The following is a 27,311-nucleotide window of genomic DNA, read 5'->3' on the forward strand; positions in this document are numbered from 1 at the left end:
GTTTTTGAAGAGAGGGGAGAACCTGAGTACTTGAATAAAAATATCGGACAATCTGGGAACGAAAGTTCTTGAATCTATTTGATCATTCACAAAGGGCCTGTTTACAAGGAGAGCGGATAACCCTTGAGGAAAATATTTGGTGTCTGTGAACAAATTAAAATATTGCTTTGTTAAGGATCTTCAATGGAATTCATTTTTGAGTGTCGAATGCTTTTGTTTGGTATCAGTTACTGCACGTTGTAGTTTTGCTGGCCTCGATTTCGATTGTACTTTATTTACGTATTTGCCTTCGATTGTTTCGCTATGGACACAGTCAATAGGACGTCTACGTCTGACCCTATACCTTCCTTATGCCTCGGGATATTCACTACAGATGAAAACAATGTCGCTTAGGGGACTTGCGTGCTAATATAATATTTTTCTGAAATATCAGCAAATTGAAATTTAAACAGCCTGATTTATCAGCTTTGAAGTTAAAAAGAAAACTTTCGGCCTCAGTCATCTCCTTGATTTTTGCTTGACAAAGCATGACTAAGGATGACCAAGTATGACGTATTTACTTCTAAATCAAAAGCAGGGAAACCCCCATTTTTGTTTTTAAACCACAAATAATCAATGACATCAAACTGAACATTCAAGAACATAAGTGAAGGCTTGTTGTGTATCGGCGCGTGGATGTGTCACAGAATTTTATTTCCATTGAAGAAATGCTGCAAATATAGTTTTTGTCGACATGGCAGCTGCAAGATATTTGTCAGATGTTTTGCAAATGTTTAACGGGGCAATAAAAGAGGAGGAAAACACAAACCTACTTCGACCATTACCTCCCGATTTGGTTGGTGTGTATTACGGGTTTACATTAGCCCGAAATAATTTTTAGGAAAGGCTTCGCGTGTGGAAAATGGATGTACCAGAAGATAATGAATACAATAACGATCTTTTAGTGTTTGCAAGAGAAACGAATGCGTGGTTCATTAATTTAGTTGAAAACAAAATCAAAGCTTTACAAATTAGCGTAAAAGTAAGTTTTGGGCTGAAAGTAAAGTTTTAATACAAAAAAATAGAGAAAACAATACACGCATTATTTTCTAGAAAATGATCCTCATGAGGACCAGATAAAATTGAATTTGACAGATTTATTGAAATAACGAAGGGTGAAATTGAGGCGTGGTCGGAGCGGGGCTCGGGCTGGGTTATTAAAAGAATAATGGACTGAGGCATACGTGAGCGTTGCAGGCTATCAGCCACTGCGCAGAGGAACTTACTTGGGTCCCCCACAAAAGCTGAAAAACAAAGAAACCGTAATCAATGTCCAAAACAGGGATAACGAATATTTTAAGTGGGTGATCAGAGCTGCTTTATATCCTGCACCAAAACGTAAGAAACGAACCCATAAAGACAAAGCAGCAATTACAAAGGTATTGACTTTCCATCACCGGTGAAACAAATATACAAGCTTGAGGCGCAGAACACCAACCTTGCAATAAATATATTTGGCTGGTAGACGGATTATGTAATAGTGCACAGGTTAAGTAGGGAAGGAAAAAAGTACTTAGGATAAACCTTATGCTTATTGAATCGGGTGAAAAGTTGCACACTATTGCGTTATGTGCTTCAGAACTAAAGGCAAAGCAGCTATCCAGTTGAAGATCGATTACAAAGATATTGACTTTCCAACACCGGTGAAACAAATATACAACTTTGAGGCACAAAACACGAACCTTGTAATAAATATAATTGGCTGGTAGAAGGATTATGTGATAGTGCACAGGTTAAGTAGGAAAGGTAAAAAAGTACCAAGGATAAACCTTATGCTTATTGAAGCGGGTGAAAAGCTGCGCTATTGTTATGTAAAACGATTAAGCGAATTACTCTTCAATCAGAGCGAAAACAGCAACGCAAACACTATTGCGTTATGTGCTTAACTACGTTTTTAAGAGAAGATTTGCTTGAGAATCACAAAAAATACTGCAATATAATTAACAGTATACCAACAAGGATTGATATTCCTGAAGAGGAAAATAAAAACATTTATTTCAAAAATCACCATAAATCACAGGGTGAAATAAGGCGTTTACGTTTCAGGTTTTCTAACTTATACTTTACGGAAACATGAATATCCGCAGGTGGAAATTTGAACAACCGTTGCATGGAACAGGTGAGTACATTACGTTTCCGCAACTGCGGCTCTGCGGAAACGCATTCCTTAAATTGAAATATCAGCAAGGTTTACTCAGTTACCGAAACTCTCTTAGCCGTCATGTTTTCCCGAGAGAATGCTCGCAGGCTACACCATAAACAGAGGAAGGTACCATACGTAATATATGCAGACTTTGAGGCTTTGACAAAGAAGATTCATCGTTATGATAGAAGAGAAGGGATAAAGGAAAGCTACACTGGCAAGATGGAACTGCGTGAGGCTTGTGGGTTTGCTTACAAAGTTGTAAGGTCTGATGGTGAGGTCATTGGGCAAAGAGTTTACAGAGATGAAAACGTGGTGGGAATGTTTTTAAATAGTATTATGCAAGAGGCGGTGGCAATAAGAGAAAATTTGGCCACCCCAAAGCCACTTGTGATGAAAGCAGAAGACTGGGAAAAACACAAAAACTCAACCGAATGTCATATTTGTAACAAAAGGTTGATAAAAGATCTCTTTTTGTTTCTTGTTTATGACCATGATAAAGGTGACTATTGGGGCCAAAGTCACAAAAATGTTATAACGAAGCACTGAAAAAAACAATTGTTGGATCCAGAAAAGAAAGAAAAGAAAAAAATATGATTAGCCAATGGATTACAAATAATCAAGTAACATGGTTGTTTGCTCAGACACTTTCATGATTGAGTGAAAACTACAAAGACTCTGTAAAGAACCATTGCCACATAACAGGCAAGTACCACGGGACCGTGCACAATGAATGTAATTTAAAATTACGAATAAACCCCAAGACGGACTAAATACCATTTTTATTCCACAACCTAAGGGACGACTAGGACGCGCATCATTTAATACAAGCGATTTCCAAGCTGGATAAAGAGATAAAATGCATTGCCAATTACATGGGAAAACATATTACATTTTCAGTCGGAGGTCTTTGTTTCATTGACATCTTACACTTTTTGCAAGGAAGCCCTGATTCACTTGTAAGCGCAACACCCAAAGAGTCGTTAAAAATACCAGCAGCCATGTCAAAAGGCAGCGATTTGCTTTACAAAAAGGGCGTGATCTATCCTTACGAATATATGGATTCATGGGACAAATTTAGCGAGACAAGGCTGCCAGCAAAAGATGAATTTTACAGCAAGCTTAACGACGAGCACATAACAGACGAGGAATATGCTCGCACACAGATAGTCTGTGAGGTACTTAGTTGCAAAAACCTTGGCGATTATCACGATTTATACGTGGAAACGGATGTGGCACTGCTGGCAGATGTTCTTGAGAACTTCCGAAAGATATATATGCCTGACACAGAATGGATTAGATTCGGCTCATTATTATACCTCAGAGGAGAATTTGTCTCACCAATTTTAAAGAGGAAATCGTTTAAAGGAAGTATTTTATTAATTATCTTGTACTGAAATTCACGCGTTTTGGTGTCTGTTGCGCACCTAAATGCATTGCTGTAGATACTTTTCCAGTCAAGGGCTTGCTCTGTAGAAGCATATGTAGCATCAAATTTCCTTTTCGCAGAGGGGCTAATCGAAATCTTTGACACCAGAATATTATAAATTTTTTTACAGGACAATTCGCTTAATAAAATAGCATCATTGACTGAGTACAAAAAGACATCGTCCCTATTGTGGTTGATTTCGATAAACAACGATGCAGGATCATTACTTAAAAATCCAAATTTTCCCACACTAAAACAAGGACACCTTAATTTACTATGCGAGGTACCGTGAGAGAAAAGCAAATCTCCTCTCCATTGTTTCCGCCACTGATTTTCGATCTCTTTGGTACTGTACGTTTCCTGCTGAAAAAAAGATATCTGCTTTTTGCTTTAATAACCAGTTGAAAATGCATTTCCTTTTTTCGAAAGAAAGGATCCCTCTTACATTCAAAGAGAGCAGTTTAAATTGAAAATTGTTACTCTCCATCGGGTAAAAAAAATATTAACGGCTTTGAGCAAGATCACTTATAAAAATATGCAATATGGCAACTGGTATTTATATGAATTGAATGCAAGGCATACACTAGAAACAAACTGACTTGGACATGCGCGGGCGTAGCGTAAGGCACGCGTTTTTGTGCAGCGTCTTCGTCCCCAAGTTATCCAACTGTTTAGAAATTAACAAGCAGAGAATGATGAAAGATACATTCATAGCTATTCATATGACTAGAAAAGGTCAAAAACACAAACGGGGTGACCGCGGTTCTGTAGAAGAAAGGCAGTCAGTTTCAAAGCGTACTAACATGGCGGCTGCCGAGCGCGAAACCTTCGAAACAGAACCTCCAACCACCGAAGACCGCCTCCAAGAACCCAGCCTAACGGAATTAAGAGAGATGCTAGTGGATATACAAATAACAGTCAATAATATTTTCCTGGAAAATAAACAAAAAAATCAGTGAAGACGTAAAACAACTTAAGTGCACTGTAAACAAGCATATATCTGAGATAGCGGACCTCAAGAGAGAACTCACTCATTCCAAGACACTGTTTGCAGCTACGGAGAAAGAGCTGGCTGGTGCTAAGAAACGAATAAACGAGCAAGAAGAGGAAATATCAGAGCTTTCCGACCTTCAAGACCGTTTAGAACAATATACCAAAAAGAACTTTCTTGAATTCCATGGAATTCCGGAAAGTGCATACAACTTGCCAAAAGAGGCTATCTTCAAAATAGCGGAGGCGCTCGAGGTCCCTGTCAGCCTTGATGGCATTGAAATCTCACATAAATTGAATGGCTCGTGGCAACAAAGCAATAATAGCCAAATTCATCAGCCATAAAGTCAAGACAAAGTTCTACTGAGCAATTAAGATCAAAGCTTAAAACATCAAACTGGCCAACCTCTTCCCCAACTCTTCCTACGCAACGAGAGTAGAATCAATACGGATCATCGTCAACGAAAACCTAACTTCCTACCGCCGCCGCATCATGTCTAGAGCTAACGAAAAACGTAGAGATGGCGAAGTATTGAGTGTGTGGTCTATGGATGGAGCAATTTACGTGAAGACCTCGCCGGATGGGAGACCCATCAAGATCAACGATTTAGAAGATCTCGAGTCTCTGTTGCCTGCCAAGTATTTCGGGAGACGGGGACGGACTCTGTCTGTTTGGAAAAGTGATTTATCTCTTTATCTTACTTGCAAATCTTACTTTTTTAGTTCCCCTTCTTGTGCTGTTCTGTTTTCGTGTTGTTACCGTTTACAATGGTGTTTGTTTGTCCGTGTGCGTTTTTTTAGATTGTTTATACCTTATTTTTTTTTATAACTTAATTCACTTTTATTTCCTTTTTCTCTTTTATCATCTGATATGAAGGCGGGTAATTCGTCCAAATTTGATGTCTTAACGATTGAACGTTCGGGGAATCAGGGATCAAATCAAGAAGAGGAGTATATTTTCATACCTAAAAGACGAAAAAGCAAACATTTATTTTTTACAAGAAACAATACACGAGCCTATGAAATTATATGGAGAAAAGAATGGGGAGGCGAGCTATTTTTCTCACATGGCACCAAGCATAGTAAAGGTGTGTGTATTCTAATTAACCCCTCTGTACAACCAAGAGTTTGACTATTGTTATGCCAATGACTCAGGCAGAATAGTGCTTATTACAATTACTCTGAATGGCCAAAAATTATCACTGTGCAAATCTACGCACCTAATGACCAGGTCAATCAACACCAATTCATGCAAGAGCTCAACAATTGCATTATCGATAAATCTTAGCTCACCTCGTTAATTGTCGGGGGAGACTGGAACTATACTTTATCAAAGAAAAATGATAAAATCGAAGGTGCGGCGTGGAAACCGTCTAGTTACTATAATCTCATTCTAACCAACATGGAAATGTTTGATTTACTGGATATTCAAAGAATGCGTCATCCAAAGTTACGCAGATTCACGTACGAATCAAAATCTTTAAAACTTAAATCTAGAATTGACTTTTTCTTGGTTTCAAAACACCTCATTGGGCATGTAAAGAATTCTGAAATTTACCCTTCGATCACGCCTGACCATGACGCAATTTACATTTCGCTATCGTGGTCCTGTAAACCTCCCCGGGGACCGGGACTTTGGAAATTCAACAACACCCTTTTGAAGGATACGCAATACGTTAGTGCAGTTGGTGATGCATACTCTCACGTGTGCAGTTATTATAGCAATGTGACGGATAAGAGACTTTTTTTTTTGGAGTTAATGAGAATGGAAATCAGATCAGCGACTATTTCTTTTTTCCAAAAGTAAAGCAAAATGTATCAGTACCCGAGAACAGGACTTAAGACGTAGACTAGAACAACTTAATGTTATCATTTGCAACAATTTTTCCTCCCCTGCTATCGATGGAATACTACGAGAGTTTGACGGACTGAAATCGGAGCTCAAATCAATTTACAAAGAGAAAGGAAAACAGACAATGTTCAGAGCAAAATCCCGTTGGATAGAAAATGGTGAACGCCCGACAAAGTACTTTTTCAATCTTGAAAAAAGTAATTATAACAAAAAAACTATTAGTGAACTTCGAGGACAAGATGACTCTATCACGCGCAACGAGACAGCGATTCAAGAGCAAATAGAAAACTATTATAGAAATCTATTTACCTCGGAACTAACCTTCTCTGAAGCCGCATATGATACATTCACCAGGAATGTAGAAATTCCTAAGCTCTCATAGGATGTTCAAGAAACTTTGGAGGGTCCACTTACGTACGAAGAGTGCAAAAAGACACTAGAAACGTTTCAGAATGATAAAGCATCCGGGGAAGACGGATTTACCGTCGAATTTTATAGTTACTTTTTCAAACGTTTAGGAAACGATTTGATAGCAAGTTTCAACAAAGCGCACGAGAAAGGTGAACTCTCCATCTCACCACGGGGGGGAATAATTACTTTAACACCGAAAGAAGATGGGTCACTCTTAGACCTATCAAATTGGAGACCGATTACACTGCTTAGGTCTGCTTAATGTAGATATTAAAATAGCATCAAAGGCAATAGCTAAACGAATCGAAGCGACACTACCAAATCTAATCCACCCTGACCAAACAGGCCGAGTAAAAGGGAGATACACAGGGGAAATTATTCAACTCATAAGCGACATAATGGATTATACGAATTGACAAAACCTGCCCGGCATTCTAACGTCACTAGATTTCTGTAAGGCATTTAATTCGATTGAATGGCCCTTTATAATGAGGACGCTAGACTACTTTAATTAAGTTTAATAGTGACATCAAGCGCTGGGTCAAGATATTCTAGACGAACATAGAGAGTGCGGTGCAAAACAATGGCTTTATAACTAATTGGTTTAAACCGTCAAAAGGAGTGCGACAAGGTTGCCCCCTCTCCCCTTATTTATCAATTCTGTCTGCGGAGGTTATCTCAATTAAGATTCGTCAAGACTCCAACGTGAGAGGAATCAAAATCTTCGGTAGGGAAATCAAGTTGTCTCAATTCGCTGATGATTCTACTCTGTTTAACGCTGATTTAGAATCTCTAGAACTGGCTTTGAAAATTGTTGGGGATTTTGGAAAAATTGCTGGTCTACCTCTTAATGTAAAGAAAACGAAGGCGCTTTGGTTAGGAAGATGGAAAAGCAATGGAAATAAACCTCTAGATTTAAAATGGTTCCATAGCCCTGTTAAGATACTTGGGATATATTTTTCATATATAATATTAAGGAAAATAACGAGCTTAACTTCAACAAAAAGATCAAATGAATGCAAACTAAGCTGGATATGTGGAGTTTACAGGATTTGACAATATTTGGAAAGGCAATGTTAATTAAAACATCGGGTATATCGCAACTGGTCTACTCGGCCTTTAATCTGGATGTCCCCCAAGAAATTGTGGACATCGTCAAAACAAAATCTTGTAAGTTCCTCTGGAAAAACAAAAAAGATAAAATAAAAAGATCAGGCCTCTACCAAGATTTTGACAACGGCGGAATACGTATGATCGATTTTGAGATAATGTTAAAGCTCTGAAACTCAGTTGGATCCCAAGATTGATGCGGACTTCGGACAATAGTAATTGGTGTATAATACCAAAACATTATTTCAGAAGGAAGTGAGGATTAAACTGTCTACTAAGGTGCAACTATGACACAAACTACTTGAACGACCTCCCGATCTTTTATAAGAAGATACTTGAAACCCATTTTTCTTAATGAATGGTTTCAGAAGTGTGTCCTCACCTTTAATGACCTACTGAACGAAAGTGGTAATTTTTTGTCATTCCAAGAGTTCCTCGAGAAATATTCCTATAACTCCAATTTTTCTACAATATTATCATGATGTTAGCGCTATTCCAAGACGTTTATTGTCTCTAGCCAAATGCTCCGACACCAACAACAAATCAATCTTTACCAGAAATGATAATATCTTTTCCCTGAAAAAATCGCTCCAAATTAATTTGTATAAGGCTAAGTCAAGGGACTTTTACAATTTGCCTAACGCCAAAATGCAAACTGAAGAACAAACGGGCCCTAAACGTTGGAGGGAAAAACTTCATTAAACAAAGACGTTTGGACTAAGAACTTTAAATCACTGAAAACCAGTTGCAAGTAAACGAAATTTAAAGAGTTTCAATTTAAATTAATCCACATAACGTTTACTTAGTAACTTAGAAAGAAGAACTATTCAGATTTGGTATTAAGGCGGACGATGAGTGTCTATACTGTGAAGACAAAGATTCAATTGAGCACTCCTTTATCGAATGTATTTTCACCAAAATGTTTATGCAAAAGGTCGAGAGCTGGTTCAATAAAGAGAATGCGTGCCAAATCTCCCTGCCATAGAGGAAATCTTGTTTGGTATCACTGCAAGCTCCCAGGACACAACAATACTACGGAAATTTAACTACACCACCTCATTTATGCGGCATTATATTTTTATTCAAACAAGTTAAATAGCATGGCCATCTCCGTTCACGAGTCTATCAGTAAGATACCCATTAAATACAACCTTGAAAATTTGTCTTAATTATATGCTTTATCGAGAAGTACTCCTCTCTCTATTCTGCTCTGCTGAAATAAGCTTTTTTGCCTTCTTTTTTATCCTTTTTCAAGGTTTCGATCTGCTTCTTTCTAATATCCACGACTCCTTTAGAGAGATTGGGGGATATTCCTATACCTGTGCCTTTGAGTTGTTTTGCCCGAGAAAAAACTTGCTCCCGGTCCCCATAGCGGAGGAATCGAGCAATGATCTAACGTGGGCTGCACTGAGACGCATCAAGCTTGCCGATTCTATGTACCCGTTGAAATTCGAAATGTGGTGAGTCTTCAAGGTTACCGGTAAACTTGTTCACCATGAAGTCACGAAACACCAGTCCCAGGTGTTTTCCTGCTCGTCCAATTGTTCTGGAATCCCGTAAAAACGAAGATTCTCTCTTCTTTGGTATGTTTCTAAGTACCATTGTTGCTGGCACAGAGTGGTTATCTCATCAGTAGTTTTATCGGCTTTTACTTTTATTTCTTCCACATCACCATTGAGAGAAGTAATTCCAGCCTCCATCTCACTTACCGCTTTGGCATTTTCCTTTAACTAGCTTTCGAGTGTTGTAACCTTGTCCTGAAGTTGGAGACTTTAGCCTCGATACTGCACACATGCTTAGTTATACTGTCGGCTTTTGTCTCCAAACTGACCAGCTTGTCAAGGACCGAGCTGAAGTCTCGGCAGGACGCCGTCCGCGTCTTCGGCCATTTCGAACGGCGTATGCATGTTACCGGCCTGTAATTCGCTAAGTTTGGTTCTCTTTTCCTCCGGAGAAGCGCCTTCAGAAGACTCAGAACTGGTTTTTCTGTCTTTTCTTTTGAAGGATTGAGTAATATCTTCCATGAACGCCTTCAAAATTGTGATTTAAGAAGGAGCTCGATTTAACCCGACTATGCTGAAGGCATGCCCGACCCAGTCCACCACCCTAGTCACCAGCTTCAAATTCCCTACTCGATCAAACAAACAGATCAAGAGTGTAAAGGGAATGATCACACAAATATCTTGATGGTTAAACAAATTCTCTCCGAATTGGTGTCATAAGAACTGACTGGTCTTCAGGGAAACAGTTCATTTTGTTTTTCCTCGAATCTCTGAAGTGTTTCCTAAGACAAAACCAAGGAAAACATTGAGATTCGAGGAAAACAAAATTAACTGGTTTCCAGAGGGACTGGTCATTAAGTGATTTGTTAAATTACACAACAAAGATATTAAATTGATCAAACGTGAAAAGCACGAAGAAAACACGCTGAATCTTTGAACAACATCACGTCACCCTCACTCACTCTAGATGTTCACACAAGCAAAGCAGCTTTTCCCTTCACAGGTTCAGGAACGTGAATCAAGAGTAGTGTACTCGATGGAACGGAAGAACTGGATCCGGTTACATGCCTAGTGGCAAGAACAATAAAAACATTTTTGTTTTTCCACGAACGTTGGCCTGTGACTGTCTGTTTTAAATATTCTGCTCACGTTTTCATATTATTAAAATAACAGAGGTCACATATAATTATTGACTTATCGCACGAGTGGACCGCAAGGCAGATAAGGCCAATATATATTGACTTCCATTATCTCAACCTTCAAGCGAAACGAACATTTGTCTGAGAAAAAGCGTCATGCAGTTCGAGATAACCGCAGTAAATTACTGTATGTAGGAAGTGTCCAAGGGGATCAGGTTTGTTTACTGACGAAATATTATTGGTGAGGGGTTAAACTTTTATAGACCGTGTCCGATATCTTGGCAGAGGCTATTGTATGTTTAAGTGGTGTTTGATTTATTGGTGTTCTTATTGCCATTTAAAAGCTGGTATTGTTAAGATTACCAAAGTTAAATCCTTTGATAAAACCAGGAACATGGAACATTCCGGAACATTCCGGAACACGAAAAAAAAATTAAGATACAAAGAAAAAGATAAATTAAACAAAAATAAAGAAAAAAAGAAAAAAAAAAGTGTGTAATATAAAATGAAATAACATTGTATCCGAAAAAAAATTCATATAAAAAAAGTACGGAGTAATTGGGACGGTAGAATAAATGGGGTCTTGTAACTGACCACACTGGATGAAGGCGCAAGTACTTTCCCGCCATTTGCAGCACGTGCTTATCGCCCGCTACGCCAGAAATATAAATGGATCAGTTCCGGCTCGGCTGACCAAAAAATCAATTTCCAGAAGTTCGGAGTGGAACTAAAAGTAGTTCGCGAAGTCTTTTTACTAAAACCCTCCCAGGTTCCCCGCGTCTTCGCCTTGGGCCTCACGTTCCGTATTTGTCGTTTGGGAGTTTGGACCCGTTTCAAGAACGAAAGTCACGAAAACTTCTCTGCCCTTCCATGCTGTTTTCAATGGATTTTATCTTAAAAACAAACAGGCCTAACAGGAAACTTTGTTCACTAAGTGGCGTCTTACAATACCCAGCAGTTACCGAGAAAAGCAGTCAGTTATGATCAAGTAGATTATTAAGTGTTCTGCTCATAGTTTGAATAAAGTTCTGCTTTTTTCCCTCAACAATTGTGTACAAATCGTGCTACATCCTGTGCAATTCTTTCGCTGCTTTTGGAATCGTTACAGGTGCTATTTCATACCCGTTTTTAGATTTCCAGACCAAAGCAGCTCAAAAGCTTATATATAGGGGAGCACTCCCTCTCCCCCGGGGCCAGTAACAATTGAAAGACAAAAGAACTGTGACGACTGATGACCTTCAGTGCGTAACTTTAATGTCATGAAAAAAAAAAAAGTTGCTTGTATGTCAGAACTTAAAAAAAGGTATCTCTTGTTTTAAACGCTTCATTACGATAAACAAAATACAATCGAAAATAACAAATAAAAAGAACATGACAACAACTACTGTTATTCAAACATTTATCATTCGTCATGATCCGTACCGTACATGCATCGGTCGATACTATTCTACACAGTGGCTATACACCAACGACGTAGAAGTTGTAGAAAAAGCTACACTTCTCTGTGGCTCAACCTAATTGTACATAATCACAAAAAGATTGTAGTCAGTTGCCAATGTATTAAGCAGATTAAAAGGCAAACAGACCAGTGCTCAAAGCAAAATTCAAAGCGTACAGGGCTGCGAATATCATCATAACCACGTTTGCAGAAACGGTAACAGTGGCGCCATTGCAAGGATTCTCGGCTCCCGCGGCTGTGACGCAACAGGCCACGTCACACTTCGTTATTTTATCTCAATCATCGAGAGAAATTTCTTCCCCATCATCACACTTTTTCTTGTTAGCTTCACAATACTTTTTTGGCTGGCATGTTCTGAACTCTCCTGTTTTGTCCTTGTCTGTTTTAAAGTTTGCCTTCAAGCAAGTGAAGTCATCGCCGGTGCAGTTCACCTTCGTCTGCTTACTAGTGCATTCTTCCTCGTTTTTTTCATTGCATACGTAGCACTCGAAGGAATAAGCTGTAAACGTATTCAAGACACAATTTTTAGTACGAAAATTGCCATTAATATTCTCATTTAAATATCCACAGGAAACCCAACGATTTCGTCTATGTGAATGTCTGTTTCGAAGGCCTTAAACGTCTCAGAAATTCGGATTTAGTTTTAAACAAAATCTAAAGTTTCTTTCGACGAAATGAAAGCTCAAAATTTCGTTTTCGGAGGGCCAACTGACTGGTTAAAAGCGCGGAAAAAGGTCAGCTGGTATGTTCGTAAAGCTAACAGTTGATAAATTCGGGGAATCTGAATTCCTGCCCTAAAACTTTCTGCAAGTTAAATTTTCAGCTAAAGCATCAGAACAGATCAAACTATCTGAGCTTACACAAATATGTCTTGAAAAGGGCACGAAACGATGTTGGAGCACAGGAGGCAACAATTTAAGTAATTTACTGAAATGTTCTCGTTGGGTGCCAGCCCCTGTATCCAGTACAATAGGGACCTTTAGCATTTGATTTTTCAAGGCGACGGCGACGTCTGTGACCGATTAAGACTGGGGTGGAGTCTGCGTTTTACCCGCCGAAATGGAAAGCCTTTAGCTTTTCGCGACGGCAACGTCTTGATCACTTGAGGGCAAAACCCAAAGGCCTATTAAAAAGCACACGGGATCGGAATTGCTTTTATATTACTTGGTTATGTAAACAACGTCGTTTCTGATACTGAGTTTGCCCTTCTTTATGACGCTAATCAATCCAAAAACCCAGATTTTAATCACCAACAATACGACCCGTTCAATCTCGATGACATCGATTCAGCCGAATGTAAACAGCGATGCCAGTAGCTGCCTCCTGCTCTCTATTCTTGGCCTTGAATTTTCGTCGAAACAATTCCCAGCGTTCTCTTACTCCTCTTTTATCTTTGATTCGAAACTGTGGCGAATATCTGATTTAACTTTTCAGCTTTCAAATCCCACGCGTTCCCCGGCTGAAGCTTCCTTTCTTGAAGGAAAATACATCGCTGACAATAATTTCTCTGAACATCAACACGTCGTGTTGGTCGGTCCACTCCATCGGCGCTCTACATAAATAAAGAATAAAACAGGAATGATGAAACAAAATTTATTGCCGCCGTACATTTGAGTTCCGTCAGTGCTGAGCTTTCGTTCTGCAAGGCCGTGAGTTCAGTAAAACTTCAGCAAGCTGCTTGACACCACCGAGCTTTTCTAATCAACATCATTTTCACTTTGTAGTTATCGTAACGACGTCAAAATTGTGGAAAGTCGTAATGCTCTCATGGTTACTCAAAGCCACACCAACTATTCACCTAGAAAGTCATATATCGTTGTAAAAATAGGATTTATCGAGTTATTATACCAGATTTTGCGTAAACTTACTTGTGAATGAACTTACTTTAATACAAACTGTTTGCCTTCGTTCGCATTCCCAGCCATGCCACAGACCTGAAAGTAACACGAACAGTTTTCACCGATTATTTAGCCTAAAAGCAAACTTAAATTTTAATTCCATGTTGCCTAGTTTGTGTTGAAGCTTTTGGAAACGAAATAAGGGTGAAATGGAAGATAAATACTGTATAAAAGAAAAAAATGTACTCACGTTTTGTAGACAACGTGAACCTTGCTGTTCTCACGTCCGCGCGGAGAGAGGGCAGCTGCCAGTCAAAATGTGAAACGTCTACCGGAAATAAAACTGACTTCCGGTCGCCGTAGCCGTCGCAAAAATCTGAGTCGCTAAAGGTCCCTAATGTGTCATATACAGCTGGATAAAAATGCAATATTAATGTTTACGGTAGAACGGAAGTTATAGTTTGCCTTTATCATGTACTACTTTTAAAGTTTCCTGTATGGACTATATGATTTCACGTACTATCTAGCGGGAAAACGTTAATATTTATGATACAATTTTAATGGTAGTCCTAGTTCCAACCGACAGACTTAAACCGTATCAAAAAGTCGAAGTTCATTCTCTTTTCTTAGATATCTTTGAAAAGAAAGAAATAAAAAAAAAAAATCCTGATAAAAGACTAGCTTTTAGAGCTGAAGGACTTGAAGTGAGCTCTGACTAAATCAATAGCTCACTCGGTAAAGTGGGTTGCCATAGTTCTAAACCACAAAACTGCGTCATCACGGACCGGAAAACATGAACTTTGGTTCGAGTATAACGACTAATTAAAGATTTTCAGAAAGATTTTTGTCTCTCAGCCGAGATTTGACCTCGACTTTTCCTTAACATTGCCTAAACAATAGCCTTTAAAACATTTTTAACGAGCAAGACGGAATCCTCTGTTCACTTGAATTGTAGCTTAGTGTTTATCGGCTTCCGAACAACCCGACCCAGGGTACTAGCACTTTCCTAAGTGCCCCTAGTGCCCCTAAGGCAGTTTCTGTTTGTTCGTTCTGCTCACACTTTTTCTCCGCGTACACTGATTGGTCCAAATTTCCTTCAGTATGGTAATGCATGTTACTAGCGATATCAGCTAAATCATTATTTCATGTGGAATACTTTTTGATCTATTAAACAACTGAAATGTTTCCATATGGCGTGTTTAGACATAACTCACATATCGGTAAGACACTCAATCGGTTTATGCTCCCTTAGCTACAAATTACTTCGGAGATCATGATTTTTCAGCGTCGATCCCATGATCATCGCATCGTTCAGAGTAAACAAAAATTCCTGGAAACTGTTTTCAATAACATGCATGGTTGCTTTTGTACTGCAAATTAATATATTTCCGATAAAATAAAACATTGTTCTTTTGTACTCGGTAAACCAGACAATCTTTTGTTAACTCACACGACACGTAACCGAAAGACGGCATGTTTCAAACTGTTGCAATTTTTTTTCTTTTTCGTTTTCCCCAAATTTTAATTTGGTATGTTAAAACATCCTGTTTCGGATTTACTGTGCATATGAAAAAATTATCTTCTCAAAACTGTCTTCAAGTTGTGGCTTTGTTTTCTGGTATAAAAGTCTCGCTCAGTGCCTAAATTTGCGTGTCTCAAAGTCTAAAATACATTCCATTCTCCTATATTCGGCCAAACCTGCATGAACCAAACTTCACCATACCAACACTGGGTCAACCCAACAATTATAGGTAAATATCTGCACGGAAAGCCTTAATGGCCTCAAAAATTCGGACTGAGTTGTAAAGGAAACCTAAAGTTTTCTTCTTCAAAACAACAAGTTAAATTTTTGTAACACTGGATAACTAATTTCCTTGTTTTCGGGGAATAAGTTTCCGTTCTTTAAAACTTTTGCATTTTAACAGATCAAACTGAATTAGCTGACACAAATAAGTCTTTAAAACGGCACAAAACGATCTGGGAACACAGGAGACAATATTTTAAGCAATTTGTCCAAATGTTCTCGTTGGGTAACCCTGATACAATGATACAAATTACATGATCACGGTGGCTGTGTCCGACACCTTTGATGAAGATATTCTCGCTTGCTGGTAGCCTAATATTTATGTTCTCTACACTCTCTCTAAGACGTATTAGCTACATGGAAGGAGGGGCACATGTTAGAAACTTTCAACTCGCCACAACTCAGAAAGAGTAAACAATGGACGCTGCTAAAAAAGCGTCGTTGATTCATAACCATTACCAACATTTTTTGTAAACAGGCACTACATATAAACTCACTCACCTACGAAAATGATTGCACAGAAAACCAGCAAGACAACGGGAAGAGTCTTCATAGTCACAACCTTGAGAACTCAGATGCATCGATTCACTCACTACTGTAGTTGGTCACCGTGCGTAAACAACAGTAACTAACTGACGTCAACCTCAAGATACCCTGTGTTTATATTTTGTCCAACTCATTATTACTCGTCCCCTGGCGCTGACGTATTTGCCGCTAAGAGCGGGAAAACAGCGGGCATGGATTGGTGGGAAAGATGATAAATGCGCAGCGCTGGCAGATCTTGCATCACAAATGGCAGACCAAATTTATACAATCATGTAACTTTATTGTGTCATAAGAACAGGTTGGAAACAGAAATGCCTTTTCCCCGGTGTTTTTGGTAACGTGAAGAGTTAGTAGACGATCTTTGTTACCAATGACCATTAACATACCGGTGTATAAAACAGTTACAACTTTCGTACACTGAATATGACGTCAAAAACATGGCAAAGAATCTTCCCGGTGAAGGAAAACTGAGATGATTTACAGGTGTAAGCTGCTTTTAGTTGAACTGATATTCAATTCTCCAAACTTATTAATAGTGATCTCAGGATAAATAACTGAACTATTCATATCGATCGATGTTATCATTCTTATAATGTGCTGTTTTTGCTTTGCTCTATTTGTTTTGTTTCATTTGTTTTGTTTCTCCAATGAGGCAGGTGCAGGGACAATTGCATGTCTCGAACACACTTCATAAAGTGACTGTCGGACGGTCGAAACGTCGCTTTTTTTTAACGTTAATTTTTACAGTTAAATCCGTTTTGAAAAATTTGTTGATTATTATTATTATGTGCAGTAAAACTATCTGTATGCACAGTATAAGAAGCATCAGAGGGCGCGTTGCGTAACCTGTGAGCCAAGCGAAACTTAAAATATCACGTAAATAAATCAATGAAATATATATACATATATAAAAAATATAAAATATATAAAAATATATAAAAGCCATAGTCTAAAAATATAAATCATATAAAAATATCTAAGAGTCATAGTTTATATAAAAATGTATAAAAGTCATAGCTGGTCTATTCATGGCTGGTCTATCAATCTTGGTATAATGAAACATCATGTTACTACTTTGAAAGTTCTTGCAATGTTCAACGTCGCCAATAAAACCGCCTTCGGCATTTTCTCTAGGACTTGAGTAGTCTTCTGCCCAACCAGTGATCGCACACTAATCTCTGTCTCTTTCGACCAGCCGCCTAGCACATCCATGATAATGTTATACTGGTGCACCTCATATCCTTTATATTGCTCCTTCAGTTCCCACCTCAAGGGACCATACTTCATGGTTTTCTCCTCGCTCTTCTTCTCTCGATTACTAATACATGGACAACTCATCTCTATGGTCATGACTTTCTTGCTCTCATGATTCACAACCCCCGCATCGACCCGGTTGGCTCGCACCTCCTGATGATCTGCATACACAGGTACATCCCACCACGCTTCTACTTGTTCTGACTTGTACACCGGCTTTGGCCTCACTGGCGAGTACCATGGTGGTACTTGGTCAAGAAGATCTTGGTCACGTAGGAGCTCGTAGAACATTTTCTTCTTCTTCTTCTTCTTCTTCTTCTTCTTCTTCTTCTTCTTCTTCTTCTTCTTCTTCTTCTTCTTCTTCTTCTTCTTCTTCTTCTTCTTCTTCTTCTTATTATTATTATTATTTAATTCTGTTTTTCCCACCACCACCCTAGTGACCAGCATCAAATTTCCTCTTTGAATATCCCTACTCGATCAAACAAAGAGATCAAGAGTGTAAAGGAATTGATCACACAAATATCTTGATGATTAAACAAACTCTCTCCGAATTAGTGCCATACTAAATACATAGAGAACAGTGAGGAGAACGTCGCATCAAATCTTAAAGTGTTATTTATTACTTAGTGACTGGTCTCCAGGTAAATAGTTCATTTTGTTTTTCCTCGAATCTCTGAAGTCCCTAGACAAAACCGAGGAAAACATTGAGATTCGAGGAAAACAGAATTAACTGGTTAACGCCAGAGGGACTGGTCATTAAGTGATTTGTTAAATTATACAACAAAGATATTGAATAGATCAAACGTGAAAAAACACGAAGAAAACATGCTGAATCTTTGAACAACATCACGCCACCCTCACGCACTCTAGATGTTCACACAAGCAAAGCAGCTCAATTAAGGACTTTTGCCGGCAAACAGTTCTTATCTTCAGATGTCATGTGACTATGACGTAGCCCATGAATGTGAGTGCTATGACGGATAAATCTTCAGATTACAGTGAACGAGCTTTCCTGCCTCTCCTTTGGCATTTTTTTACTTAGATGACTTGAAAGTAAAAAAGAAATGAAAATATTAACGCGGTTAAAAACAAACCCGCATGTTTGCTTTTCCCGTCACAGGTTCAGGAACGTGAATCAAGAATAGTGTACTCGATGGAGCGGAAGAAGTGGATCCGGTTACATGCCTAGTGACACAAACACTAAAAGCATCTTTTTTTTTTTTCACGAACATTGGCTCCCTGTGACTGTTTCAATAATTCTGTTCACGTTTTCATGTTATTAAAATAACAGAGGTCACATATACTTAATGCCTTATCGCACGAGTGGACCGCAAGACAGCATGATAAGGCCAATATATATCGACTTCCGTAATCTCAACCTTCAAGCGAAACGAACCGGTTCCAAAAATAAAAAGTGTCATGCAGCGCGAGATAACAATCAGCAAATTAGTGTATGTAGGAAGTGTCCAAAGGGGAACAAGTTTGTTTACTGACGAAATGTAGCCTGTGTACAGCTGCCCCCTCCCCTCCGGAAAATGGGGAAGATAGAACTTGTGCTGCTGTCCGCTCATTATCAGGTCCGCCTATACAGCGGGTTTGACTGTATAGGGGTGTACTCCTCCTCTCCCGGGGCCAGTAACAATTGAAAGACAAAAGAACTGTGATGACTGATGACCTTCAGCGCGAAACTTTAACTAAGTAGTCAGACGGATGTGATGTTTAACATGCCCTGGGCTTAGGCAAGGGAAACATCTGAGTCCTGCACGGTATAAATTTAAATTTATTATTATTATTAATTTATTATGCCAGGAGAAAAAAAAAGTTGCTTTTATGCCAGAACTTGAAAAGGTATCTCTTGTTTTAAAAGCTTTATTACGATAAACAAAACACAATCGAAAATAACAAATAATCAGAACATGACAGCAACTACTGTTATGCAAACATTTATCATTCGTCATGGTCCGTGCCGTGCAGGCATCGGTCGATACTATTCTACGCGGCGGCTATACACTAATGATGTAGGAGTTGCAAAAGAGCTAGTTATCTGTGGCTCAACCTAATTTTACATAATCACAAAAACATTGTAAGTTGCTAGTGCATTAAGTAGATTAAAAAGCAAACAAACGAGCGCACAGGGCTGCGAATATCATCATAACCACGTTTGCAGAAACGGTAATGGCGCCATTGCAAGGATTCTCGGCTCCCAGGGCTGTGACGCAACAGGCCACGTCACATTTCGTTATTTTATCTCCATCACCGAGAGAAATTTCTTCCCCATCATCACAATTTTTCTTGGTTTCTTCACAAGACTTTTTTGGCGCGCATCCTCTGATCTCTCCTGTTTTGTCCTTGTCTGTTTTAAAGTTTGACTTCGTGCAAGTGAAGTCATCGCCGGTGCAGTTCACCTTCGTCTGCTTACGAGTGCATTCTTCCTCGGTTTTTTCATTGCATACATAGCACTCGAAGGAATAAGCTGTAAATGTATTCAAGACACAATTCTTAGTACGAAAATTGTACTTTTGGTTTTGCCATTTTCATTTAAATATCCACAGGGCACCCAACGGTTCGTCTCTGTGGATATCTGTTCGAAAGACCTTAAATTAAACGCCTTAGAAATTCAGATTTAGTTTTAAACAAAGTACATAGTTTCCTTCGACGAAATGAAAGCTCAAAATTTCGCTTTTGGAGGAGTAAACTAGTGAGTGGTTAAAAACGCGAAGAAATGTCAGCTAGCATTTTCGTAAAGTTAACAGTTGATAAATTCGGGGAATCTGAATTCCTGCCCTAAACCTTTCTGCAAGTTAAATTTTCAGCTAAAGTATCCGAACATATCAAACTATCTGAGCTTACACAAATATGCCTTTAAGGACGGTGCCTACTATTTTTACTTCGCATACGTTCTGCGCATCTCGAGATACTCGGGTTCCTATGGGTGGTGCTTGCTAATACAGGAAAGTTTTTGCGCGGTTTATAAGATTATACGGAGAAAACAGAACGTAGCATGTGCTCTTGGTCTCCCAAAAAATTTTTTGGATAAACATGCTTTTTTTAGAGATTATTAAGTTTCAATTTAGAACAAAAAAATCCTATACATTGCTTTACATTTTGGCACTTTTTAGAAATATTGTTTGCTTGATTTTCTTTCTGGATTCCAATTGGCCTTGCAAAGATCTGCTTTTCCCGCATAGTCACAAGCCGCACAAAAATACTCCTTTATTATTAGACACCGTCCTTAAAAGGGCATAAAACGATTTGGGAATACAGGAGACAACAATAAAACTAATTTGCTTAAATGTTTCGTTGGGTGCCCCTGTATCCAGTACAATGTGTCATATATAGCTGAATAAAAGGCGATATATGTTTACGGTAGAATTGAAGTTACAGTTTGCTTTTATTATGAACTCCTTTTAAAGTTTCTTATATGATTTCACGTAAATATCTAGGGAGAAAACGTTAATATTTACGATACAATTTTAGTAGTAGTCCTCGTTATTAACCTTTCAACCGACAGACTTAAACCATATCAAAAAGTCAAAGTTTATTCTCTTTTCTGATACATCTTTGGAAAGAAAGAAATTAAAAACAAAAAACATGATAAAAGATTGGCTTTAAGAGCTGACGGACTTGAAGTGATCCCTGACTAAATCAATGCCTGACTGGTAAAGTGCGTTGCCATGGCACCGAGTTCTAAACCACAAAACTACGTCACTGATCACGGACCGGAAAACATGAAGTTTGGTTCGAGTTTAAAAACTAATTAGAGTTTTCCAGAAAGATTTTTGTCTCTCAGCCGAGTTTTGACCTCGACTTTTCCTAACCATTAGCTAAAAAATAACCTAAAACCATTTTTAACGAGCAAAAAGGAGTCCTCTCTTCACTTGAATCGTAGCTTAGTGTTTATCGGCTTCCGAACAACCCGACCCAGGGTACTAGCACTTTCCTAAGTACCCCTTAGTGCCCCTAAGGCAGTTTCTGTTTAATTGTTCATTCTGCTCACGCATTTTCTTCCGCGTGCTACACTTATTGGTCCAAATCCCCTTCAGTATGGTAATGCGTGTTGCTAGCGATACACTGAATCCTTTTTTCATGTGGAATCCTTTTTGGTCTGTTAAAAAACTGAAATGTTGCGATATGGCGTGTTTGGACATAACTCATATCGGCATGACACTCAAGCGGTTTATGCTCCCTTAGCTACAAATTACTTCGGATACAATGATTTTTCAGCATTTTCATCATTGCATCGTTCCCAGTAAACAAAAATCCCCGGAGACTTAATTTTTTTTTTCAATAACATGCATGGTTTCTGTTGTGCTGTAGATTAACATATTCCCGATAAAATAAAATATAATTCTTTTGTACTCGGGTAAACCAGTCAATCTTTTGTTAACTCACGTGACACGTAACCGAAAGACGGCATGTTTCGAACTGTTACAACTTTTTTTTCTCCTTCATTTCCCCCCAAATTAACATCTTTCAAGATTTTATCAACTTAATAAATGTAGATGTAGATGTAGATCCCATATGAAGAAAATATCTTCTCAAAACTGTCTTCAAATTGGGGCTTTGTTTTTCGGTTGAAAAGTTCCACTCAGTGCCTAAATTTGCGTGTCTCAAAGTCTTAATAGATACATTCCATTCTCCTTTATTCGACTAAACCCGCATGAACCAAGCTTCACCATACCAACACGGGGTCAACCCAACAATTTATATCGGTAGATATCTGCACGGAAAGCCTTAATGCCCTCAAAAATTCGGATTGAGTTTGTAAAGGAAACCTAAAGTTTTCTTCTTCAAAACAACGTTTTTGTAACAGTGGAGAACTAATTAATTCCCTTGTTTTCGAGAAATAAGTTTCCGTTCTTTAAAACGTTTTGCATTTTAACAGATCAAACTGAATTAGCTTACACTAATAAGTCTTTAAAACGGCACAAAACGATCTGGGAACACAGGAGACAATATTCTCAGCAATTTGCTTAAATGTTCTTGTTGGGTAACCTGATACAATGCTACAAATTACATGATCACGGTGGCTGTGTTCGATACCTTTGATGAAGATATTCTCGCTTGCTGGTAGCCTAATATTTATGTTCTCTACACTCTCTCATAATACGTATTAGCTATATGAAAGGAGGGGCACATGTTAGAAACTTTCAACTCGCCACAACTCAGAAAGAGTGAACAATGGATGCTGCTAAAAAAGCTTAGTTGATTCATAACCATTACCAACATTTTTTGTAAACAGGCACTACATATAAACTCACTCACCTACGAAAATGATTGCACAGAAAACCAGCAAGACAACGGGAAGATTCTTCATAGTCACAACCTTGATAACTCAGATGCGTCGATTCACTCACCACTGTTGTTCACCGTGCATAAACAATAGTAACTAATTGACGTCAACCTCAAGATACCCTGGGTTTATATTTTGTCCAACTCATTATTACTCGTCCCCTGGCGCTGACGTATTTGCCGCAAAGAGCGGGAAAACAGCGGGAATAGATTGATGGGAACAATGCTAAACGCAAAGCGCCTGGTAGATCTTGCTTCTTAAATGAGTCTAAAACTCATACAAATAACTATTCATGGCTGGTCTATCAATCTTGGTATAATATAACATTAACATGTTTCTACTTTGAAAGTTCTTGCAATGTTCAGCGTCGCCGATAAAGCCGCCTTCTGCATTCTCTCTAAGACGTAAGTAGTCTTTCGCCCAACCAGTGATTGCACACTAATCTCTGTCTCTTTCGACCAGCCGCACATCCATGACAATATTATAATGGTACACCTCGTATCTTTTATATTGCTCCTTCAGTTCCCACCTCAAGGGACCATACTTCATAGTTTTTTCCTCGCTCTTCTTCCCTCGATTACTAATCCATGGACAACTCACCTCTATGGTCATGACTTCCTTGCTCTCATGGTTCACAACCCTCGCATCGACCCGGTTGGCTCGCACCTCTTGATGATCTGCATACTTCCCACCACGTTTTTACTTGTTCTGACTTGTACACCGGCTTTGGCATCACTGGCGAGTACCATAGTGGTACTTCCTCAAGAAGATCTTGGTCACGTAGGAGCTCGTAGAACAGAACTTTTAAAGCCATGTTATGTCTGAGCAAATACTTGTTCTGAGCTAGTGCAGAACACCCGGCCAGAATTATTATTATTATTATTATTATTATTATTATTATTATTTTTTTTTTTTTTTTTAACTTCATTATTTACAAGAATAAAATCTACTAGATACAGTTTGATTCTATTAAAACCTGAGTGATTTTACAGTTTGCTGTCATAAAATTGTAAAATATCAACATCTCATATATAAAAGCTTATTCATATGGGTTTGGTTCAGAAGATAAAAGAACAATTTCTACTGATGTAATAAAAATATATATACCCTCATAATAAGAATATTCTAAATAAATGCCCAGTCACAGTGTTTCCAATCATACACTAAAAAAAATACACTATTATTATTATTATTATTATTATTATTATTATTATTATTATTTTTATTATTATTATTATCATTATTATAATTATCATTATCATCATCATCATTATCATCATCATCATCATCATCATCATTATTATTATTATTTTTATTATTTTAACTTTATTATTTACAAGAATAAAATCTATTAGATACAGTTTGATTCTATTAAAACCTGAGTGATTTTACAGTTTGCTGTCATAAAATTGTAAAATATCAACATCTCATATATAAAAGCTAATTCATATGGGTTTGGTTCAAAAGATAAAAGAACAATTTCCAGTGATGTAATAAAAATATATATACCCTCATAATAAGAATATTCTAAATAAATAACCAGTCACAGTGTTTCCAATCATACACTAAAAAAAATACACTATTATTATTATTATTATTATTATTATTATTATTATTATTATTATCATTATTATTATTATTTTTATTATTATTATTATTATTATTATTATTATTATTATTATTATTATTATTATTTAATTCTGTTTTTCCCACCACCAGCCTAGTGACCAGCATCAAATTTCTTCTTTGAATATCCTTACTCGATCAAACAAAGAGATCAAGAGTGCAAAGGGATTGATCACACAAATATCTTGATGATTAAACAAATTCTCTGATCTCCGAATTAGTGCCATACTAAATACATAAAGAACAGTGAGGAGAACTTGGCATCAAATCTTAAAGTGTTATTTACTACTCAATGACTGGTCTCCCGGGAAACATTTCATTTTGTTTTCCTCGAATCTCTGATGAAGTGTTTCCTGAGACGAAATCGAGGAAAACATTGAGATTCGAGGAAAAGAAAATTAACTGGTTTCCAGAGGGACTAGTCATTAAGTGATTTGTTAAATTACACAACAAAGATAATAAATAGATCAAACGTGAAAAACAAAAAGAACACACGCTGAATCTTTGAACAACATCATGCCACCCTCACTCACATTAGATGTTCACAGAAGCAAAGCAGTTTAAGGGCTTTTGCCGGAAAACAGTTCTTATCTTCAGATGTCGGGCGGGATGGCGGGAAAAACTTCAGATCACAGTGAACGAGCTTTCATGCCTCTTTTTTGCATTTTTCTTTTACTTGGACGACTTGAAAGTAAAAAAGAAATGAAAATTTTAACACGGTTAAAAACAAACCCACATGTTTGCTTTTTCCTTCACAGGTTCAGGAACGTGAATCAAGAAGAGTGTACTCGATAGAGCGGAAGAAGTGGATCCGGTTACATGCCTAGTGACACGAACACTAAAAACATTTTTTTTACGAACGTTGGCCCCGTGTGACTGTCTGTTTTAATAATTCTGTTCACGTTTTCATATTATTAAAATAACAGAGGTCACGTATACTTAATTACTTATCACACGAGTGGACCGCAAGGCAGAGAAGGCCAATATATATTGACTTCCGTTATCTCAACCTTCAAGCGAAACGAACATTTGTTTCAAAAAAAAGTGTCATGCAGTTCGAGATAACCATTAGCAAATTACTGTATGTAGGAAGTGTCCAAGGGGATCAAGTTTGTTTACTGACGAAATGTAACCTGTGTACAGCTGCCCTCTCCCCTCCAGATAAAACGTTCTCTCCCCGATTTTTCCGAAGGGGAGGGGGCGGCTGTACACAGGCTTAATGGTGAGGGGTTAAACTTTTATAGACCGTGTCCGATATCTTGGCAGAGGCTGTTGTATGTTTAAGTGTTATATGATTTATTGGTGTTCTGTTACCACTTAAAAGCTGGTATTGCTAAGATTACCAAAGTTAATTCTGTTTAAAAAAGCTAATGTTGCGTTCATTCGTGTTTTTCCCACAATACTGTGCGAGCATAATGTGGTTCAGTGTGCAACGATGGTGTGCATAATTTTTTAGTTACCATCGTTTCATTTCCACTTTATCATGCAGGACTGCGCAAATGGATATTCAATTATATGATAGTTACGTAGAGAATAGTGTAATGCTTGTCCTTGTAAAACTGATAGGCCTTGCGATGACAGGTGCGCAATAATTCGGACTTATGACTTAAAACGTCGTAAATATTTGTGTAAAAAATACTTTTTAATGACTGAGGCACGTTACCGCAGCTTTTAAAATGAAAACCGCAAGAGAACCCCATTTCGAGTCTAAATAAATTGAAATGAGAACATTTGAGTTTCATAATATCCTGAGTAAAATATAATTAGGTTGACGAGGACGGTACGAGAGGCCTTCGTGGTGATATGTCCAAAAGTCAAATGCGTCCGACTTGTCAACTTTAACTTGAAAATGATACAGTCAGGAATACGCGGATAAGCCTCAGTATTTTGACTATTGTGGCTAAGCTAAGTGGCATCTTACAATACCAAACAGTTATCAAGAAAAGCAGTCACTTACGATCAAGTAGATTATCAAGTGTTCTCATCGTAGTTTGAATTTTTTCCCTCAACAATTGTGTACAAATTTTGCTACATCCTGTGCAATTCTTTTGCTGGTTTAGGAATCGTTACAGGTGCTATTTCATACCCGTTTTTAGACTTTCAGACCAAATGGTTAAAATCTATACCTATTTCAGACCAAAGCGGTTCAAAAGCCATACCCTTTCTGGTCACACATCAGTACCTATATAGCTTATACACTGAGTCAAACCTGTATTAAGCGGACACCCTCGGGACCCTTGCTAGTGTCCGCTTAATTAGGGTGCCGCTGAAAACAGGTTCCCTTAGAAATCGTCTTAACAAAAGGCCTTGAAAGGGTCAAATACCATTCCCGTGAACGGAAAGATGTTTGACAGTACGAAAATCAGGTTAGGTTTATTCACCAGCAGAAAAACCTCCTGAACACCCAAACGAAATAATAAATCGCTTATGGAAGTAGTTGGGCGCGTTCCAAAGCCCATGGTCATGTGGTTATGCAAGCTTTTAAGCGCTTAACAAACCATGGAAAATTGAAAATTACTGGAAAAATAGTCAGCAAATCGGTAGGTATCGTTTGGAGCTACCTACCCTGTGGGCAGTGGTCTCTCCACCAAAAAGGTTTCTCTCCGTTTCATAGCGTTGTGTGTGTGGCAGATCATTTTGTCTTATAGTCAAATGATCGATCTAGTGAAACGTAACGGGGGCAAAAAAACATGCATTCTTTTTGCAGTGTCTGTTAAATGCAGGTTTTTAACAAGAGAACAGACCATAAAAGTCAAGTTTCAGATGTCCGCGTCCATTTTATAGAGGTGTCCGTTGAATACAGGTATTTTTTTTTTTTTTTGCAGTAAAGTTGGAGGGTGGGGGGGAGGGGGAAGATGGGACTTGCGCTGCTGTCC

General features: G+C 38.1%; 3 protein-coding genes and 1 long non-coding RNA gene across 16 annotated transcripts in view; 1 reads left to right on the forward strand and 3 right to left on the reverse strand.

Annotated features, from left to right (window-relative positions):
- LOC146474632 (proline-serine-threonine phosphatase-interacting protein 2-like) overlaps positions 1 to 27,311 on the forward strand; it is a 96,345-nt gene that overhangs the window by 37,934 nt on the left and 31,100 nt on the right. The gene's annotated exons all lie outside the window — the stretch shown is intronic.
- Positions 1 to 27,311, reverse strand: part of LOC146474633 (uncharacterized) — a 92,409-nt gene that overhangs the window by 18,432 nt on the left and 46,666 nt on the right. The gene's annotated exons all lie outside the window — the stretch shown is intronic.
- LOC146474634 (uncharacterized) lies at positions 11,848 to 16,545 on the reverse strand. Its single transcript, XR_014866031.1, has 2 exons — positions 16,218 to 16,545; positions 11,848 to 12,573 (listed from the first exon to the last, which is right to left on the reverse strand). It is a non-coding gene; the product is annotated as an uncharacterized LOC146474634 (long non-coding RNA).
- LOC146474635 (uncharacterized) lies at positions 19,625 to 22,942 on the reverse strand. Its single transcript, XM_085116810.1, has 2 exons — positions 22,782 to 22,942; positions 19,625 to 19,989 (listed from the first exon to the last, which is right to left on the reverse strand). Exons 1-2 carry the CDS (start codon positions 22,831 to 22,833, stop codon positions 19,625 to 19,627), a joined length of 417 nt encoding a protein of 138 aa, XP_084972936.1. The 5' UTR covers positions 22,834 to 22,942.

Source organism: Pavona decussata, unplaced genomic scaffold (genome assembly GCF_977016875.1).
Source record: "Pavona decussata unplaced genomic scaffold, jaPavDecu1.1 SCAFFOLD_87, whole genome shotgun sequence".
Lineage (NCBI taxonomy): Eukaryota > Metazoa > Cnidaria > Anthozoa > Scleractinia > Agariciidae > Pavona > Pavona decussata.